Source organism: Leishmania mexicana, chromosome 25 (genome assembly GCF_000234665.1).
Source record: "Leishmania mexicana MHOM/GT/2001/U1103 complete genome, chromosome 25".
NCBI lineage: Eukaryota > Euglenozoa > Kinetoplastea > Trypanosomatida > Trypanosomatidae > Leishmania > Leishmania mexicana.
Window position 1 is genome coordinate 646,066 of NC_018329.1, and position 19,032 is coordinate 665,097.

Consider the following 19,032-nt stretch of genomic DNA (forward strand, 5'->3'; position numbering starts at 1 on the left):
CATCTCTTCCTCCTTTGACTTCCCCCTCCCCCTTTTGTCTCTTACTCATGCGCGCCATCGCGGACGTCTGCGCCAACACTCGAGAACCAGACACGCACCTAGCCGGGCAAGCTCTACATATACATGGAGGCGTGGGTGGGCAGGACATCGCCCCTTCACCTCTGCAATACGGTACATTACTAACAACACTCGGGGCGCAGCGAAAGCACGCACGAAACACGCGACGCCCACCGTCAGCGCACTCGATGAAACTCACCAACGGTGGCGACAGACACACACACACATACGCACACCGAAACGACTAAAAGCAGTTGTATGTCATCGCATAGGGCGGCCCAAGGCTTGGTGGTCCTTCGAGAGGGCAGCAGCGGTGGAGTGCGTGGTGGGGCCTTTCCCCCGTTGTGGTGCATCATGTGAGCGCATACCACACGCGAGGGGCCACAGAGCGGGCGCGTCACTTCCTGGGTGCTTTCCTGCCATTGCCATTGCCGTTGGCGGTGACGCTGGCAGATACCCCAGCCCCACTACCACTTGTACCAGATGCCGTGCCTGTGTTGATGCCCAGCTTCGTATCGAGCATGCTAATCTGCTTTGTGTACTGCTCCTCACGCTCGTGCAGTATGGTAAACGTTTCGGTGATAATGGACTCGTGTGTGACGTACACCTTCTGCACGACTCGGCGCAGCGCCCGCGGCCCTTTGCCGCCGTAGTCAATTGTGTAGGCCTCCAAGTCCACGGACAGAGATCCCTCCTCCAGCTTCGTGAGAGTGCGGGAGTGGCCTAGGAAGAACTGCTCCACCGTCAGCATGAACTTCTTGGGGATCGGCTCCCACACCGCCGGCTTCACAACTCCCTCGTCGAGCAGCTGCGCCTCGTGCGTGTGCACCTGCCACTCAACGCTCTCCGTCTCCTCCACGTGCTGTTTCGCGATAGCAGCAAGGAGCGCCGCGTTGCAGTGAGAGAGGTACTGCGCACGGATGAGTGTTGGTGGGTGCAGCCGACGCCGCTCGTTGCGGCGTGCACACAGCAGCGCGAGGAAGCTGAGCGCCGAGATGTACGTCTCTGACAGCTCCGTTTTCAGCAGGTACCTGTTGAGGACCATCGTGGCCACGCTGCGGTCGCTCTGCGGGAGGTAGGGATCGTTCACGTGCCCCGGAAGGCTGCCTTGCATATCGAGGATGACGTGCAGCACGTCGTGCTGGTCTTCCGCAACGGCAACAACGCGGCATGACGTGACCAGCGGCAGCAGCCACGCGCGGTTGTGCGGTGAAAAGGAGAGGTCGGCCAGCTCCAGAGCTTCCACGACGTTGCGTAGCTCTACCACCACCGCGTTATCGGGAATGGCCCCGATGGCGCCATCGCTGGCGACTTCGCTCCTCTCGTCATCCTCCGTGGCGGAATTCACCTGCGAGGCGCTGTCATCGCCGTACAGCGCCGCGGAGCCCTCGAGCTTGGCTGTGATGGTTGCCGCGTAGGGCAGCGACTGCCGCGCCACCGTGAAGGAGGGGAGCACAAACCAGTCCCCACGCTCTATCTCGCGCAGTGACCGCTGCACATGGAAAGGGACGTCGCGGTAGCCAATGTAGAGTGTCGGCGGAGGCTGCAGAGTGGCAATCGCGCCCATAAGGTACCCTGAGGTGTTCGTTCCACTGCTGTGCCGCCGACGGTTCCGAGTAAATGCCACGCCGTCCTCGTCCTGCGCGTTGTCGTCCACCTCGTCCCGGATTGGCAGCTGAAAGCCGACGCGCGGGCCTCCGTCTGCCCCGATCACCTGCACGTCAGGCACGGCGCCTTCCTTCATGTTTACAACCGCCTCACTCGATTCATGCGACTCCACCGCCGCCGCCATCGTCTTCGCGGCCGCCCGGGCGGTGCCGTCACTGCTCTCCTCAACCACGAAGGAAGCCGGCAGCAGCGCGGTGAGCAGCGCCGCCCACTTCTGAAGGAACGCGCCGCAGCGGTCTGGCAGACTGCCGACGTCGATCCCGACGTCGTCCTCCTTCGCCGCGGCGGTCGATGGCGCCGACGCCGTGTTGTCCAGTAGCGTTGCCCGCATGCGGAAAGCGCTGACTAGATCCTCAGTGATCGAGCGCTCCGGCAGCGTTAGCAGCCTAGGGAACGTGCGCCCCACGTCCTCCGGCTCCATGGCCAGGAGGCATATTGCAAACAGCGATGCGCGCGGCAGCCCCGGATAGAGCCCGCCCCACTGCGTCGTGAGGAATTCATCGAGCACCACCACAGCAGCAACCTTGACGCCCCAGTTGCGCGCCACCTCGCGGTGGATTGCAAGGGGGTCGAAGTCTTTGATGCCCTTGATTGCGTTCTGGATTATTCGCTTCACGAAGCCGCCGGCAGCGTCGTAGGAGATGGCGAGCTCTTCCGTAATGGACCATGGCATCGGTAGCGGATAGCGGCGACGGTACTGCGCCGCCTTCCAGAGCTGGTCCACCTCCTCCAGTGACAGCTGCTCGCCGAGGTGGCGGTCCGCGGTCTGCAGCCGGCCCGCCTGCGCAACATGCGCGATACACTGGTCGTACACCTCCAGCTCCTCCACCACCGTGCGCTTCTTGATCTCCGAGGAGAACATTACCTGCTTAAGGATGCGCCGCCCACTAGCCTCGCGAATCAGGGGGCCCTCGATCTTGATCTTTGGGCTGTTTGCCGGCAGCTTATCAGGCGACACGAGACCCAGGGCACATGGCACACCGAACACGAGGTGCGTGTTCGCGTTGACGGCCTTGATGCACTGGAGCAGCAACACCTGCTTCGGCGGCGCCCCGCCGTTCTTATCACGCTTGAAGGCGAGATGGCGTACCGGGGTAATGACCTTCGCCGAGTCTCCTGACCAGTAAGCGCGGAAGTGAGAGCTTGTGTCGATGTCGTCGACTTGCTCTACCAAGTTGCCCGCTGCTAGGTCTCCCGCACCAGCTCCGGTGCCCGAGAACACACGCTCAAGGGCGAACTGCTGCGCCACTGGGCCACGGAATTTGGGAAGGTGGATGTAGATGATATCTCCCGCCACCAGCTCGACGGAGACGCGGAACTGCACGAGGAGCGACACTTCCGTGCGTGGCAGCGGCGGCGTAATTTTGATGGCGCTAGAGGTGAACTCTGCAGCTTGACTGCCATCCACTCCTGCCTCTCTGTCTGCTACTACAGTGGCCGGCGACGTGTTGACGGTGGTGGCGGGTTGCGCTGCAGCCTTCAAGGCGGTGCCGTGGCTGCCCGGGGCGTTCTGCAACGAGACCGACGTGTACTGGCACAGTCGCTCGAAGGCATCGAAGACGGGCTTCGCTTTCTTCGCGGAGGCCTTTTGACCTCCTGCTGCCCTCGGTGGCATGATGGTGCAGGTACGCGTTCTGCTACTGTCTTGTGGTGGTAGCCGATGGGACAGGGCGAACGGGAGGAGAGCAGAGGGGATACGCGAGGTAGCCCTCCCCCCCCACGTGCACCAACCGTTAGGGAAGAGGTGAAGCGATGGTGATGGGCGAGGGCGTAGATAGTGAGAGGGAGTAGGTGAGCAAAGAAAGTGCAGGTCCACAAGACACACACACAGATGTATATGAGGCGGGGCGGGGGGTTGATGGGCGTCTGTCGCAGTGCACACAGGGAATAGAGATAATAATAATGGTTTGCGCGTGCTGAGGCCACGAGAAGCGTTGGACTACACCGTGCGCCAGCCTCGCCCCAGCCGGCATTCGCCGGCTTCTGATTTTGCACCCACGCTGTCTCTCCCTCGCGCCTTCGCGTGGTTGCGCGATCTTGAAGCCCCTGTGTGCCCACACACACCACACACACATACCCGTGAGCCGGCAGCAGAGGGAGAGGCGCGCTGATGAGGAGTGCCGCTGACCTTTTCACTCGTTGCTTTTTCTGCTGCTGCTGCTGCTGCTGAAGATGCGCATGACCAAGGCGAGAGAAGTGGGAGGGAGGGAGACGCGAAAGACACATGCATCGGTACATCGCATGCCCTGCCACCACCATCACCACCACCACAAGCATCCCATTCACGGGCGTGCTCTCTGTCTCCCTTTCTTTACACGCCTCCACAGCCCTAGTCCCTCAAGGCGGCGTCAGCTGGTCATCTAAGGAGGCAGTGAGTGGTCCGCACACGCAGACGCGGCGGCGCGTCAAAGGGGGGGGGGTCGGAAGGGGTGCGAGGTGGTTGTTTGCCTCCGTCGCCGCACTACTTCATGCCTCCATTCACCCCTCCTGCGCACCCGTGCACACACGCACTGGTGGCTCTGTCACTCACGGTAGACCACACTCGTGTCGACGTGGTGGAAGGACGTGGTGAAGGAGCGCAGCTTGACTTCGGTGCCGCGCTTGAGCACCTGTGGGTCGCTCGGTTCCCACGCTGTCGACGGCACCTGTGCGTCTGCGGATGTGTAAACGAGCAGGTCGAAGGCACACGGCTGCGTAATCACAGGCAGGAAGGACACGCAGGCGGTGATCTGCCGCATCACGGCTTGAATCTCCATGCGAACGTCCTCCTCGCTCTTGCGAGCGCCGCTGTGCAGGCGCGACGACGACGCTGCGGGCTCTGTTTCTATGTTGATCTCCCACCGCTCCATCGTCCGCACTGACTGAACGTCGGTAATAAGTATCACCAGACGCCGGCACGTTCCGTGCGCAATCCACGACGAAATCTGCTGTAGAAGCTCCGCCAGGTACGCGTTCAAATCCGCATCGGTGGAGATCATGAGCGACAGACCAAACTTCTTCACCTGCTGGAAGTCGTCGGGCGGGTAGACACCGCGCTGGTAGAGAATGTTATTAATGGCAAAGCCGAGGTACTCCGTGACGGTGGCGACGGAGCCGGTGAGGGAGATGGCGTGAGTCGTCTGCGTCATGGCTCATGTCGTGTGCGCAGGCGTGCGCTCCGGAGGTGGTGGTGGGAAATGAGGATGGCAAGAAGAGTGACGGCTTAGCGGAGGCCGCTGTCGTCGCGATATGTCTTTCCTTTGCGCGTGTATGCGTATCCAAGTCGCTGGGCGACCCGAGAGAGCGCGTGGGTGCAGCGTTGCCGGCGCACATTTACGCATGCATGAGAGACGAGGAGTACAACCGAGAGGGGGGAGAGAGTATGGTGGCCGTGAAGGGGGAGCCGAGCGAGAGCCACACGAGTGTCAAAGACCCTCACGGGGTGTATGAGCGAGGGGCGCCGTGGATGATGCCCGTGCTTGCCCATCATCTCCCCTCTTGCACGGGCACTCGGTGGAGATACGCCCCATGACACATGTGTCGCGTCTCTCGGTGGTTTTTGGAGTATGTGCCCTTAGTGTTTCTAGGTGTATGCGGCGGAGACAAGTGCGTGTTGGAGCAGCGAGTGAAAAAGGGAGAGAGATACATTACACCGTACATACACATATTCTCTACCTTTTGCGTCCTCCTCGCGACCTTCGTAAACAATGCTAAGCACCCCCTCCACACACACCACATGTCTCACAACATGTAGCGCATGTCATCTAGCCCCGTGAAGTTACTGTATCACCGCCGCCTCCAGCACGCAGCTTCACACGATTACGAAGACAGGAAAACAAACAAACAAGCGAGCATAAAAGAAATAGCCTGCTAGCATACATCGTTTGCGCTCCTACACGGCCACACACATACATATGCATATATACACATATACATATATATAAACGTGTGTGTGCGTGTTAGTGTGGCCGTGTGGGCTTATTCGCAGAGGCAATATGCGAACCACCACCACCGCCATGTAAAGCACACATGCGTGCATCCCGCATTCAAAACGTCACCGGTACCGTTGGCAGACAGTCACGCCATTGGAAAGAACGGTCGCAGCAGCAGGAGTCGAGGGAAGGAAAGGGAAGCGGATGGATACATACAGATAACAATATATATATATATATATAGACACGCTCGTGATAGGAAAGGGAGGTGGTGGTAGTCGTGGTGGGGAAGCACCAGTGACGACATCGGCCACGAGTACAGCTTGCACAGACATACACGTACACACGGACGAGTCTTTGACTCGCCCCAAGATACACGCAGGCATGGACGCGCAAAGTAGGATCCCATGAGGAATGCTGCGTGCGGGTCAGATAAGTGCGCACGGAGACAAGCTGATGCACCTCTGTGTGCGTGCGTGGTGCGTTCATGCCGATACAGACACGAGTGAGTGGAAGCGTCACTAGAAATCGTGAGTGGATGCATTGTGGTACTTGGTTGCGTACCTTACTGTACATGTGCGCTCCAGGATGGAGGTAACACACCGTCTCCCGATGCCTCACAGGAGCTCCACAAACTCGCTGTGAGTGGGCAGCCCGTTCTGCACCACGTACGTGCCCTCCATCACAAGCAGGCGATATTCCGTGGCGTCCACGAGCTTCCGCGCCGCCGCGTGCTCCAGGGACCATTCTTTGGGGTAGTGGATGTGCAGCAGATCGACCGCCTTGCGTGCCCACATCAGAGCATCGCTGCACTCACCGACAGTATAGAGCAACTTGGACAGCGCCTCCATGATGCGCACGGCGGCGAGCGTGTTGTCGCCGAGGTGGGACGCCTCGTAGAGGGCGAGCGACTGACCGTATTTCTCTCGAGCTTCGGCCGTGCAGCCCTGCGACTCAAGCATGGCTGCCCCCATGAACAGCGTCGTGGCAAGGTGCAAGGCCTGCGAGACGGTGTCGAAGGATGTCTGGACGAGAGCGTTGCGCTGGGCCACGAGGCGCTCGCCACGCTCGCGGGCCTCGGCGGCCTGTGCAGCGCAGCTTCGGCCAGTCCTGCCGTCACAATCCTCGTTACCGGCGCTGCCACTCATCGTCTTTTGCTGCTCCAAAATAAGGACATCCTTTGGCTTCAGCACATCGGTGGATACGAGCAGGATGCCGCGGTGGTCCAGAAGCCGCGTCGTCTGCTGCAGGCACTCGATGGCGCTGTCCGTGTCCTTCAGCAAGTAAAACAGTTCCGCCATGTTCCACAGCGGCACCACGAGTCTCTCGCTGTGCGGACCGACGCGCTCTCGCAGGCGCTGCAGGCGCTCCTGGAAACGTGCGCAAAGAGTGGCCGTGTCGAGGTCCAGCACCGCCGTCGGCGGGCAAAGCAGAATCGCGCCGAGGAACTGGGTGTCCATCAAGATCAAGTCGTCCTCCGCCAAGCGGTTTGTCTGCGCAATGGCGTACGCGGCGCTCAAGTGCTCGACGGCAGGCCGCCAACGCTGCTGCGCCTCGGTCATCAATCCAACCACATAGTGGGCCATGAGCCGGTCGTAAGACTTCGGCCCGACCCCTCGCTCCAAGGCGGCCAGGCTGCGCGTGGCCAGGCTGGCGCTGTGCCGGTTATTGGTCACGTAGTGCGCGACGTAGGCGTAGAGCAGGTTGGCCTTGGCAGCGAGCGGGTGCAGGGGCCCGCGGGTGCGGACAACACGGTCGGCCATCTCCTTCAGTATGGGCATGATATCTGTCACCTGCCCCGGCTGCATTCTGCTCTTCGCGAGCATAAGTCCCACCCACAGCACCGCCGCAAGGGTGGCGCGCTGATTGCGCTCCACGTGGCGATGCTTGCCGAGCACCAGCTCCTTTACAGCGCTTTCCGCAACCTCCATGCCCTCCTGCTCGTGGCCGTTCTGGAGGAGCTGCGCGCCCGCAAGGCACAGCAGGTTCCACCGCAGCCGCTTCTGCGCCGCTTCCATCTTGGCTGCGACGTCCCCGCAATCCTCGCCTTCACCGCCGCTCAAGGTGCTGGGGTTTCCGAAAACTCGCACTGGCTTAAAGGAGGCGCGGCCCGTCGTGAAAGCCCCCTGTTCGCGACAGCCTGTGGGCAGCATCATGGAAATACCCGTATCACCGCTGTTGCTTGTTATGGACGGCCGCACCTGGCCCGGGAACACCGTGAAGAAGCTCTGCTCCATCTCCTGTAGGTCACCCTTGCCGCGAAGCAGGTGCACCGCTTCCCGCAACAGTGTGACCATGTCTCCCGTGCTGACAGGTGATGCGCTGCCGGCTGCACTGCGATTCTGTTGCATGTCGTCGCTGGCTGTGGTGGCCGCCCTGGTGGCGGCGAGAGCACCCGCCGTGGCCCCGACGGATCCGCTACGCACGAGGTACGTTTTCGCAAACACAAGCACAAGGCGCAGCTGCGCTTGTTGTAGGGGCTGCGCCGCGCGCGCCACACTGTCGTTGCCATGGTTCACTGGAAGCATGTTGAGCTCGAGGTTATCTATGTAGTGTGGAAGTCGATCTCGCTTACCGGCCGCGACACAGGCGACGGTGCACAGCAGCTCTGCCTCGACGACCTCGTACGCGTCGGGGGCATCGTCGCAGAGTTGGCGCGTGAGCATCACGACATCCTCGGCGATCGTGGCGGCTGTGACATAGTCGCCGTAGAAAAAGTACGCCTCTGCCAAGTCGCGTTGCGCCGCGTTCACCAGCGCGTCCGTATCACCCTCCAGCAGACACAGCGTGTGGACACGCTGAAGCGCGTACTCGACGGCCTCGCCGTAGGCCCCGACAATCAGCATGGTCGTCATGGACAGCTCCAGTGCGTCTTCCAGCGAGCGCAGTAACTCGATGTCCTTCCCAGAGAGCCCCACGTTGCCGTCAGGCCCACCGCCGCTCGTGCACATCTTCCTTGGCGACGCAGGCGACCCAGCAGACAGGATCGCCGCTGCCGCTTGTTGCAGCCCTTCTCGGGTGCCGCGCGTTAGGGCGGTGGTCTTAAGCAAGGCGCTGTGGCAGAACTGGCTGCAGAGCTGCACCGTGTCGTTGTACAGCTGCGTCGACGCCCGCTCCTCTTCCACTGCCAGGCACAAGATGAGCCGCCGCAGCACCGCGAACGTCTTCTCCGTTGTCACTTCGACCGAGGCCTTGAGCTGCACGCCGCCGCCGGCGCTGCAGCCGTTCGTTGTGACGCAGCCGCGGTTTGCGAGGACGGCGAAGGGGTTGTTGATGCTGGTGCTGCTGTGATAGAAGATGCTCTCGATGCCACTGCTCAAGTTGCGCGACGCGGCCACCGAGGACCCGCGGCGGGGGTGCACGGATGCGCGTCTGCCACTGCCGCTGGCGCTGCTGTTACCGACGCCGCCATTCCACAAGTACAAGTTGGCGATCATACCAGCCAGTGCGCCGTCGCTGAGCTCCTGAAGGGCCTCGCGCTTGAAGCGGGTTCGTGGTTCACTGCGCAGGAGGTCCTTGTCCTCCTCGCGGAACAGAGTTATCAGGCGGTCCTGCCACCCGGTCAGCCGCATGTAGCCCAGCGGCGACTGCAGGCTGTCCATGAAGAAAAAGGTGGTCGGCAGGGGAGGGTAGCGCAGCTCGTGGTTCGCCGCTGCGTCGGCGTCGCAGACACTGCCACTCTGCCCCAGGGTCGCCTCGGAGGCGTCACTGTGGCGGTGTGCCGGTGAGACCTGGCCACCACTGTTTGTCGTGCTGTTCGACCACTGCGGCTCCCACGAGGTCATGGCTAGCGCTGAGACGGAACTGTTTGTGTCCAACTGCTGCTCGGGCTCCAGCACCTCCACCTTTGGCTTGCGCCGCTTCCGTTCCTTGCCGACCGACGATGTCGCCGGCTGGCTTCGACTGTCAGAGTCCGCCGCCAATGTCCCACTCAGATCCTTGTCGCCTTCGTCATTCGACAACGTGGTCCTCGCCTGCAGTGGACTACCGCTGCTCGAGTTCGCTGATGCGTGCCGCGGCTGTTGATGACACCGTTTCTCGGCCGCTGCTCCTTGTTCGGCCTTATCGCCTGCCTGCTGCACCTTACGCTGCTGCAGCCGGCGGAGCCGCGTTGCCTCTGTGTAACAGGCATAGCGCAGCTCGTGTGGGTTGGTGACAGGAAAGAGGTAGTGATGGGCGCGATTTTGGCTGTCCGTCTGCGTGCCCACCGTGCCGTTCCCTCCACGGAGGTCGTGAGCAGCGCCACCTGCCGCGGCGCCGTTTTGTGCTGCTGGTGCATAAGCTGCCGAGATGGCCACTGCCGCCCCGTTTTCAGCGCCGGTGTAGGGCGCCGTGGCGCCCACGGCCACCGCTGCCGCTTCTGCGGCGTTGCGAGCGGCCATGCTCTGCACATCAAGGCTGTTGCGCCGCGGCTGGGTGAAGGGTGCTTGCCTTCCCTGCTGCGCCACCGGATTCGGTGCTCCGGCGGCCACGCCGTCATTGGCTGGGGACGGCATGCGGCTTAAACCACCTGCACTGGCTCCTGACGCCTCCGCCGGCATCGATCCGGTGGTCTCTTGGTTGAAGTGGGCGAGGGAAAGGGAAAAACAGTCTGCGCCTTGGGCTTCCGCGCCACTGCTGTCGCGAGCCGAGCGCTGTGCCATGGCGGCGGCGCTTGCCGCAGTTCCGGCTGTGATCGCGCGCGCCAATCGCGCTGCGGCTGACGGCACGCGTGCGTAATGCGTGCCACCACCACCCAGAGTGCTGGCGACCGCCTGATCACGCTCCACCTTGGTGGCAGCTGCGCTTGTGCTATGCTGCAACACGAGATAGCAGGTCAGCGTGTTGCTGCTCTTCAGTACAGCCCCTGCGACCGGGTCCACGCTGCCACAGTCCACGCCAGTGATGGTGAGCTTTGCTGTGCCTTGCAGGGAGGTGTTGAGCTCCATGAAAAGGTCCCCGGTACTGGCGTTGATGTAGGGTGGTGCAATGAACAGGTCCCTCACCGACGCGATCACCTTGTACTCGAGCACGCGCTCCAGTCCGACCTGCTCACCTAAGCCGGGCCGCAGCCCAACGAGATGGTGAATGCAGTACAACCCACTGCTGCCAATGCGGTCCTCGCGGGTGATGTCGAGGCCGACATTTTCTTCCTCATGCATGAGCGCAGACTTTGCTGTGCGCGGACGCACACCGACCGAGGCCACTGCCGCCCCGGCCGCCGGCGTGCCGCCGCCAATGACTGTGGCAGAGTCTGCCGTGTAGTCGCGCTGCATCGCGAGGGTGCTTGTGTCCACTCTAAAGCGAACCGAGGTCAGCGTCGTCACCGGTGCACCGTTGCTCACCGCCGTGAAGGCTATCGCGGGAGGCGGAAGCGTGTCGGCAGTCGGGATGTTCACATCCCAGTCAATGCGCCGTCGAGCACTTGCTAGGGTCTTGAGCTGTGCTTCGGCCCCCGTAAGCTCGGGAAGCAGCTCTTGGGCGAGGTGATACTGCAGCCGTGGCGGCTCCAACGCACCATTGCGCGGATTTGTGTGGGCAACCTCGATCACATCTTCGCCTGTGGTGCCGTAGAGGCGACGCAAAAGGCCGAGCGAGCTCGCCGTGGCGGTGATTTCGAGGGTCTGCTGCAGTAGCGGCACGCTCTCGGTGCGAGAGCGGCTGGTGCGAATCGCCTCCACCGTGACTACAGCGTCATCTGCGCTTCTATCGATGGAGAACGAGGCGACGCAGGTCGGCGACGCTGCACGTCCGCGTGGCCGGCGAGAGGCGCCGCCACTGGCCGCCCCCAATGTCCCTCCAAATGCGCGGGCTCTGTCCGGAGAAACGCTTCTGCGCTGCGTTTCGCCGCCGGCCGAGGCAGCCGCTGCCGCCGCGCCGTGGGTATTGTTGAGCTGCGGCCCAATACCTGGGCGGAGAAGCGCGTCAGGAACTACGCTTAGCGACCGCACCTCGCGTATTTCCTCCTGGACAGATGGCGACACCATCAGCTGCGGGTTCACCACGGCGCCGCCGACAACGTAGTAGGCCGGGGCATCGGTCGCCGTGGGTGCTGCTGCCAGCGCCACCTGAGAGCTCGGAAGCGCTCCAGCGCACGTCTGGCGTGCCATCCACGTCTCTGCATTGGGTGGGCGTGGGACCCGCGCCGCAGCGAAGAAGTTACGCGCGGCGTAGTGGGTGGACGGCATCCGCTGCGCTGCTGGTGTGCCTCGCATGGAGGCAGAAGAAAGCCATGGCGGCACCGCTGCGGCGGGGCGCGATACGGCAGGGCTGTGCGGCGCCATGCGCCCAAGGCTAGGAATTGCTGGGAAGGCTGCTTGCTGCTGCTTGCGCGGCCGCGCGTTCGAACGCCGGTAGCTGCTGGCCGATCGAGCCGGAGGCGCGCCCGAAGCCAACTTTGACTGTGACGTCATCGCTGGCCCGCGCGCCACCGAGTCACCTTTTGGCATATTCGAGCAGGCGGGGGAGGTTAGGGGAGCGTTCTGCGGCCGCGAACCGAGAGAGGCACTGCGGCGTTGGACTGTGGGTGGTGCCGCAGCGCTCTGTGCAACGCGGTGAACGTGTTTGTGGGTGGGTGGAGTGGAGGGATTGGGGTGGGGTTGGCGCCATTCCACTGAACACAAGATCAAGGGGGAAGGGTGTGAAAGAAGAGCAGGGCGGAGGCGATGCAGACGCGGAAAAAGGAATCACCGAGAGCCACGCTGCACACAGGAAGAGAGAAGGGTGTGGCAGCCATGAAGAGGCTAAACCGCAGGGCACACACACACACACACACACGCACACGATGTGGGGCGATGGGCGCGCGCGTGTGCAAGAGAGAGAGAGACTTGGTGCGCACTGACACCCGAGCTGTACCGGTGATACTTTTCTGTTTCTTATCCGCGTGTGCCACAGGCCCCACATCGCGTGGTGCGAAGCAGCGTTAGACACACGCTGGCGCTTCGCCCATCAGGTGGTTGGCACAGACGTGTTCGCAGTAGTTGGTCGCTCCGACGCAACGCCATCCGGGCCCTGACTGCCGACACCCGTAGCAGTAAACCGCCCTGCACCCTCCCCCACCCCACCACGTCGTAGGCGCTTGACCCTGTCACCACCAACAGTAGCTCGGCATTCAGCAGGAATAGGAGGAGGAGGGGGACGCACGGGGCCCTGAGATACGACGCACTGAGAGGTGTGTGTGTGTGTGTGTGTGCCCACCACACCCTTGTCATCCGGGGAGGGCGGAGGTGGCGAGCAAGCGAGAAAACGCCTACGCGCTGCATCTTCCGTGGCAGCACCAACCACCACCAAAACAGCCAAGAAGGCTTTGCCCTTTGCCTACTCGAGCATGCGCTCCTTCAGATGGTTCAGTGCCGTGGTCACGTACGTCCACTCGTGGACGATGTGATGAAAGGCGCCCATATCGCCGTCATTCCAGCTCTTGACGGCGTCCTTGAAGTAGCCAACGACGCGGTCCTCGAGGTCGAAGCGGAGCACAGACCACTGCTGACGCACGCCCTCGTCTGACGAGTCGCCAGCGAAGATCAACTCGTTCATGGCCAGCATCTCCATGAGGAAGTCGTCGCTCATGGGGGCATCGGGTCGCACCTCACGCGCCTTCATGGTGCGCTGGTCGTCCTCGAACAGCAGCTCCTCCTCCTCTGCTGCACTGAGCGGGCTACCCTTGACTTCTTCGGCCTTCACGAGGCGAGAGAGGTACCGGCAGCGCGAATACGGCGCCCGCAGAGTCTCGTACGCGGCGTTGGCGTACGTGGAAACATCGGTGCTGCTCTTCGTTTTGTTGGAGGTGCACGCAAACGGCAGCGGCGATGACGAGGCCGCGGGGGTAACATCGGCCGCCTCTGCCTGCTGCTGCTGCTGCTGCTGCTGTTGCTGCGCCTGCACCTGCTGTTGGTCGGGGTGCACGAGACGCTGGAGGTTGTGGTACTTCTTCTGCAGGGCTGCCACATCGAGGTCGGGGTGCTTGGCAATCCGGAAGAAATGAAAGTAGTTACCTTTTCCCGCATCAGTGCTGGGCGCTGCCGGGGTGGAGGAGGCGAAGGAGGAGCATCGGCGCTGCTGCTGCGTCATCCAGGGCAGAGAGGCAGCCCAGCACGCGACAGGAGCGTGGGACCGCACCACGAGACCTTTGAATACCCGCCGTTGCGCGAAGAGAGAGCACCGGGCGAGCATCTCGGTGAACCTTGCAACAGAGATGGTCGTCGTGTCAGCTCGGAGAGGGGAGGGAGGAAGAAGAGGACTCAACTTGGGAGCCGCACGCAATCAAGTAACAGAGCGAAAGAGAAGTGTGCGTGTGCGTGTACATGCCGGGGGAGCGGAGGGCCGGTTGAGAGGTGGATGGACAGTGGTGGTGCATCCAAGGGGAGGTCATTGTACCAGTTCGCTGTCCCGGCAGCAGTGGGGAGGAGCGGAAGCGGCGTTCAAGCGGCCGTTATACCAGTTGCGCAGGATGGATACATCCACATACATGCGCATCGCGGACTGGGCGCCCTCTCGTGGCGGGTCTAGAGAGCGGAGCCGGCGATTCAAAGTGGAGAACCGGAGAAACGCGCAGGGGAGAGAGGCGGGAGAGGCTGCGGCGAGGTCTTCGTGAGAAGCCGCCGCGCGCACAGGCACATCCACGACCACATGAAGACGGCAACTGTTGTTAGCGGCAGTGAGTTGTACAGTAGGAAGCGGAAAGACGAAGCAACGAACGTCAAAAGTGTTTGCAGGGTAGCGGGAAGGAAAGGGAAGGGAAGGGAGGGGGGGGGATGGGGGAACAGCGATGACAGCGGGGGTGATAGTAGCGTGTAGAACATGCGACGAGAGAAGCAGGACAGTGGGATCCCGCGCACAACCGTGGAGGACAGAGAAGCGAAATGTGGGGGGAGGGGAGGGGGTCAAGCGAGAAGGACGGCGCATGTAGAGATGATGCTTCCATGAACACAAGAAAGCCTTCCATTATATATACCAAAGGGAGAGAAGTCCTAAAGAAAGGGGGCACACACGCCCGCGAGAGAGGGGGGGGGTGGGCAACAGTAGCGCCAAACAGTACAGTCCCGTACGTAAACAAAAGGTGACGTGGTGCCTGTCTGTGTGGGAGAGCACGACGGCAGCGGTGGTGGTGGTGGGATGGGGTAGGGGCGTGAGGAAAGGTAACAAGAAGAAAACACTTTTGTGTTTCTTTTCCGTTTTCTTTTTCATATCAGCCAATCATGCGACACGTGCGTGTGCACACACACACACACACAGATATATATATATATATATATAAATATATATTTTACATACATGCACGTATATGCATACCTCTATGTACATACAGCCCTCAAGTACAGAACGAGCTGTATCTGTGCATGCACGCCACAACGCGCATCTCCTTTCTCAGCTGCTTCGAGGGAAAGGGAGGGAGGGGAGGGAGGGAGGGGAGGGGAGGGAGGGGGGGGGAAGGGGACCGTCTGTCTGTGTGTGTGTGTGTGGTACACCTACGACCTAGACGCTCCACGCCATGACGAGGAGGCGAAACCGAGAAGACGAGCGAAGAGAGGAAGGACTAGAAGACGGTGCAGCAAGATAGGGGGAAGGGGGGAGGGTTGGGTGGTCTGCGCAAGGGGAGAGCAGCGGCATACTTCACACGGGGATCGAAACCTCGCATCATCATCAACGCCGATACATCTTTGCATGAAAGGCGAATACACCAGACCACACCGCAACAAGGAGGATCGTAGCAGTCGCAGTCACTACCGTCTTGGTGTCAAACCCCACACTTCGTACACGTTGGCAGGGAGGAGGCAGAGCGAAGATCGGTGAGATGGGGAGCAACACATCACTTGTGCCATCCACACCCTTGCCTTCCGCCTCCCTTCCGAGCCTCACCTGCCGCTACACGCCGCTCGTGCGACGCGCTAACGACGGCCAGTGTATGCGGCCAGCACCTGCGTCGGGTCAAGGAGACGCAACGCTTCACTCGTTGTCACAGACGGGCCGGCCGCCGCCAGCGCGGCCTCGATGTGCGCAGCGTGCATTTTGACTGCCTGCACGCGGTGGAAGAGGAGGGGCAGCGTTGCCGCAGCACCGCCGCCCTTCTGACCTGCATGGTCGGCAGTGGCAATGACGCTAGCGGCCGCCGTCGCCGACGTCGCACGCGTCAACTTTTCCTCCAGGTAGGCGACGCGCGAGCGCACAAAAGCCGGCGAGAAGAGAAGTGCGGTCAGCACCGCGGTGAGGGTGAGCTGTGTAGCGACCCACTGCCGTGGACGCTGCTGTGGGAGCATCTGCGCGGCTTTCACGGAGGAGCGCGTTTGGGGGCCTGCTGCAGCGGACGCAGATAAAAGAGACGCGGAAGCCCCGCCGTCGGGGAGGAGGGCCGATGCTGCGCCCCTGACCGGCCGCCTGCTCTTCGCCTCGGCGCTGCCGTTCTCCTCCGTCGCCAGCAGCGACTCCTTCTTGTTCCGGGGCCCGGTGCTAGAGGAGCGAGGCTGAAGCTCTGCGGTGGTGGCCTTCGACATTGACGCCGCTGCAATGGCTCGCTCGTGCACGGCGTGGTGCGCCGCAAGAGCGTCGCACATCGACTGCACGCCCTCCTCGGCCACAGGCACCCGCAGCAGCGTTAGCAACGGACCCAGCACGTGCGATGCGTACGGGCCGATCGGCCGCACAAGGTGTTGCACCGCCTCGGGGTCCCGCAGGGAAACCGGAGAGACGGAGGTGGCTGCAGCGTTGCCTCTGGCTCCCGCATTGCTGCTGATTGCGGCCTCCGGAGGGGGTGCCGTGATGGCGGCGCTGCTGCTACTGCTCTTGCGGATGAGGCTGACCGACCCGCTGGCGTCCTCGATGCTCTTGCCAAGGGCCACTACAACGCCGGGGCTTCCTCCAGCTGTCGCTCCTGCCACCATGTAGGGGCCTGTGAGAAGCTGCCACACCAGCTGTGGCTCACTACGCAGCGCCGCTCGCGCAGCGTCCAGGGCCGCGGCCGCGGTTGGTACTCCTCCGGCGGCGGTGTCGGCGCCGCCACCACCACGCGTGGCCACCGAGCCGGGCTTTGTATTGCCTCTGTGTGCAGTTCCCTTTGACGCGGCAACGCATTTTCGGTCGTGCTGGGAGGCAGAGCCGCGCACGTTACCGCCACCGCCGCCGGCGGGGCTTCCGACGTTGTCGGAATGTGACAGGAGTGTCATGGCCTGCCTCGCCGCCACGGTGGTGCACACGACCTCGCCGGGTCCGCTTTCGCTCCCGACGGCGGACCACTCGCGCAGCGGCAGCAGTCGCAGTAGTTCAGCGCCACCGTACTCGCCCTCCAGCGCCTGGAGCTCCTTCAAGGAGTAGACGTCGTGCAGCAGCACCAGAATCTCCGTGAGCGCCTCCTGCTGAGTTGTGGAGGGCGAGACCACGCCGATGCAGTTGGGGGACGCTTCTGAGGCCCCGGTGGCGGCCGGTGAAGCCACAACGGCTCGTGGCGACTTGGCGACGGTTTCCGTGGCACCACCAACCGCAACGCGCACCGTCGCGTCCTCCCACGGCGGCGGGATGACGGCATACTTGGTTTCCTGAATGGTACGCAAAGTGCTGTACTCAACAGGAATGCTGGTGGCGGCAGCGACAGTGGACGGCGGCGGCGATGGTGCGACATTACGCTGCCCTGACCCTACACGCTCTTGCACAGCGGATAGCTTCTTCAGTGTTCCCAGCGAGCTCTGCCGTGCGGTTACGACGCGGACAACCTGAGCGGAGGCCTGCAGGGTACGCTGCAGCGTGGTGAGTCGATCAGGTGCCAGCCCCTTCACAGGCAGCAGCCGGCTCACTGCAGGTGGAGAGGCCGCGGCCGGCAGGAGCGGCGCCATGCCCTTGCATGATGTCGCCGAGCCGCCTCGGACGGTGCGGAAATATAAACTGTCGTGTATCGAGGGCAGCAGTGGGTTAGCGGTTGCGGCTGAGGGGAGGGGCCCTGATCTGGTGGATGCTGCTGCTGCTGCGAGCTGCGAAGTGGCTGACTCAGGTGTGCCGGCCGTCTCTGCAGACGAGGGAAAGAGAGGGCGATCAAACGACACCTCGATTATCACGTTCAGCGCCGCTGTGCCACTGCCGACATTCACTTGTGTCGCCGCCGCCGCTGCCGTGATAGTGGTCGTTGCAGGCGGGACGGACGGTGTCTTGATCGGCTTGCGGCCCGCGTGCAGCGGCGATGACGGGGCTGAGGGACTGGCGGAGCTAGATCCCGACACTCGAAAGTTAGGGGCAGAGACCAGGAAGCTGCTCTGCGTCTCCGGCCTTTCCACGTTTCCTTCGGCACTCTCCGAAGCCGCCGCTGCCGCCGCCATCTGTGTCCGTTGCCAGCCATCAGCGGAGAGCGGCATGCCTGGCTGCGAGAGTGTCCAGACAGCGTGAAAGGACTCCCATGTCTCCTCTTGCTGTCGCCAGGCAGCAGCGGTGCTCTGCGATGCCGCTTCCTGTGCTTGCCGCTGTTGGCGAAGGTACGCCGCGTAGACGCGCTCCAAGTCCTTCGCCGTGAGAGACTTGGCAAAGGGGTCGCCCGCCGCTCTCAGACGCGTCGTGCAGCTTGGGGAGGTACGTGGTCGAGCGCTGCTCACCGCAGTGTCCGCGGAAGTGGCGGCGCTGTGTGAACGGCTCTCGTGTGCGCGCCCGTTCCACCGCGTCGGTGCCGCTGCCTCCTCGCGCTCCTTTGGTGTGACGGACTGGCGATCAAGCACCTCCACCTGGGGGAGCGCCGCTATACATCGCTCGCGGTATCGCGACTCCCCCGTGAGTGGGTTGCCGCGCAGATCCAGAAAGCGAAGGTTTCGCAGCCGCTTCAGCGCATCCAGCACCTTGCTGAGGCCTGTCAGCTGATTGTACGCCAGCGACAGGTGCTCCAGGAGGAAGAGGCGCGGGATGTCGGTGTCACCAGCAATATCGCGGATGCGGTTGTACGCGGCGTGGAGGTGCGTCAGCTGCCGACATCCGCGGTAAAGGGGAGGCGGTGGCGGGAGAAGGGGGAGCCCATCAGCGGCGGTTATGGTCGAGGCGGGCGACGATGCACGGAGCGCCGATGGTGGCAAGAGCAGATTGTGGAGGGTTTCGAATGCGTTGTGCTCCAAGACGATGCAGCGCAGGTATTCAAAGCGAAGAAAGTTGGTGTGCAGTGAGGTGAAGCCGCGGCGGTCGCAGACGTACTCGAGCACCTCCGGCACTGCTGTCGAGGGAATGTTCAGCTCGGCCAGCGGGTCGCACACAAGAGAGGCGCCGCTCCTGGAAGCAAGGGATGGTTGAGTACCGTGGCTGCTGCCGCTCAGCTGTGCGGCAACGGGCGCCGACCCGCGGCAGAGTTTTCTTGCCTGCGGCCTGGCCTCACGACGTAAAATGTCGTGATAGCGCTGCTGCTCGACCGCCCGCATACTCCACATTTGCCACTATTGCGTCCGTGTATGTGTGCGTGCGT

General features: G+C 62.5%; 5 protein-coding genes across 5 annotated transcripts; all 5 read right to left on the reverse strand.

Annotated features, from left to right (window-relative positions):
• Positions 1 to 454: 454 nt before the first annotated feature.
• Positions 455 to 3,340, reverse strand: LMXM_25_1660 (conserved hypothetical protein; the record flags this gene model as incomplete). The annotated part of the gene is made up of 1 exon (XM_003876174.1): positions 455 to 3,340. The coding sequence occupies one exon, from the start codon at positions 3,338 to 3,340 to the stop codon at positions 455 to 457; it is 2,886 nt and encodes a 961-aa protein (XP_003876223.1).
• A 907-nt stretch (positions 3,341 to 4,247) lies between these two features.
• Positions 4,248 to 4,853, reverse strand: LMXM_25_1670 (putative mitotic spindle checkpoint component; the record flags this gene model as incomplete). The annotated part of the gene is made up of 1 exon (XM_003876175.1): positions 4,248 to 4,853. One exon carries the CDS (start codon positions 4,851 to 4,853, stop codon positions 4,248 to 4,250), a length of 606 nt encoding a protein of 201 aa, XP_003876224.1.
• Positions 4,854 to 6,253: 1,400 nt separating this feature from the next.
• LMXM_25_1680 (hypothetical protein, unknown function) lies at positions 6,254 to 12,064 on the reverse strand (the record flags this gene model as incomplete). Its single annotated transcript, XM_003876176.1, has 1 exon — positions 6,254 to 12,064. The coding sequence occupies one exon, from the start codon at positions 12,062 to 12,064 to the stop codon at positions 6,254 to 6,256; it is 5,811 nt and encodes a 1,936-aa protein (XP_003876225.1).
• An 868-nt stretch (positions 12,065 to 12,932) lies between these two features.
• LMXM_25_1690 (conserved hypothetical protein) lies at positions 12,933 to 13,787 on the reverse strand (the record flags this gene model as incomplete). The annotated part of the gene is made up of 1 exon (XM_003876177.1): positions 12,933 to 13,787. The coding sequence occupies one exon, from the start codon at positions 13,785 to 13,787 to the stop codon at positions 12,933 to 12,935; it is 855 nt and encodes a 284-aa protein (XP_003876226.1).
• A 1,715-nt stretch (positions 13,788 to 15,502) lies between these two features.
• LMXM_25_1700 (conserved hypothetical protein) lies at positions 15,503 to 18,988 on the reverse strand (the record flags this gene model as incomplete). The annotated part of the gene is made up of 1 exon (XM_003876178.1): positions 15,503 to 18,988. One exon carries the CDS (start codon positions 18,986 to 18,988, stop codon positions 15,503 to 15,505), a length of 3,486 nt encoding a protein of 1,161 aa, XP_003876227.1.
• Between the last annotated feature and the right edge of the window lie 44 nt (positions 18,989 to 19,032).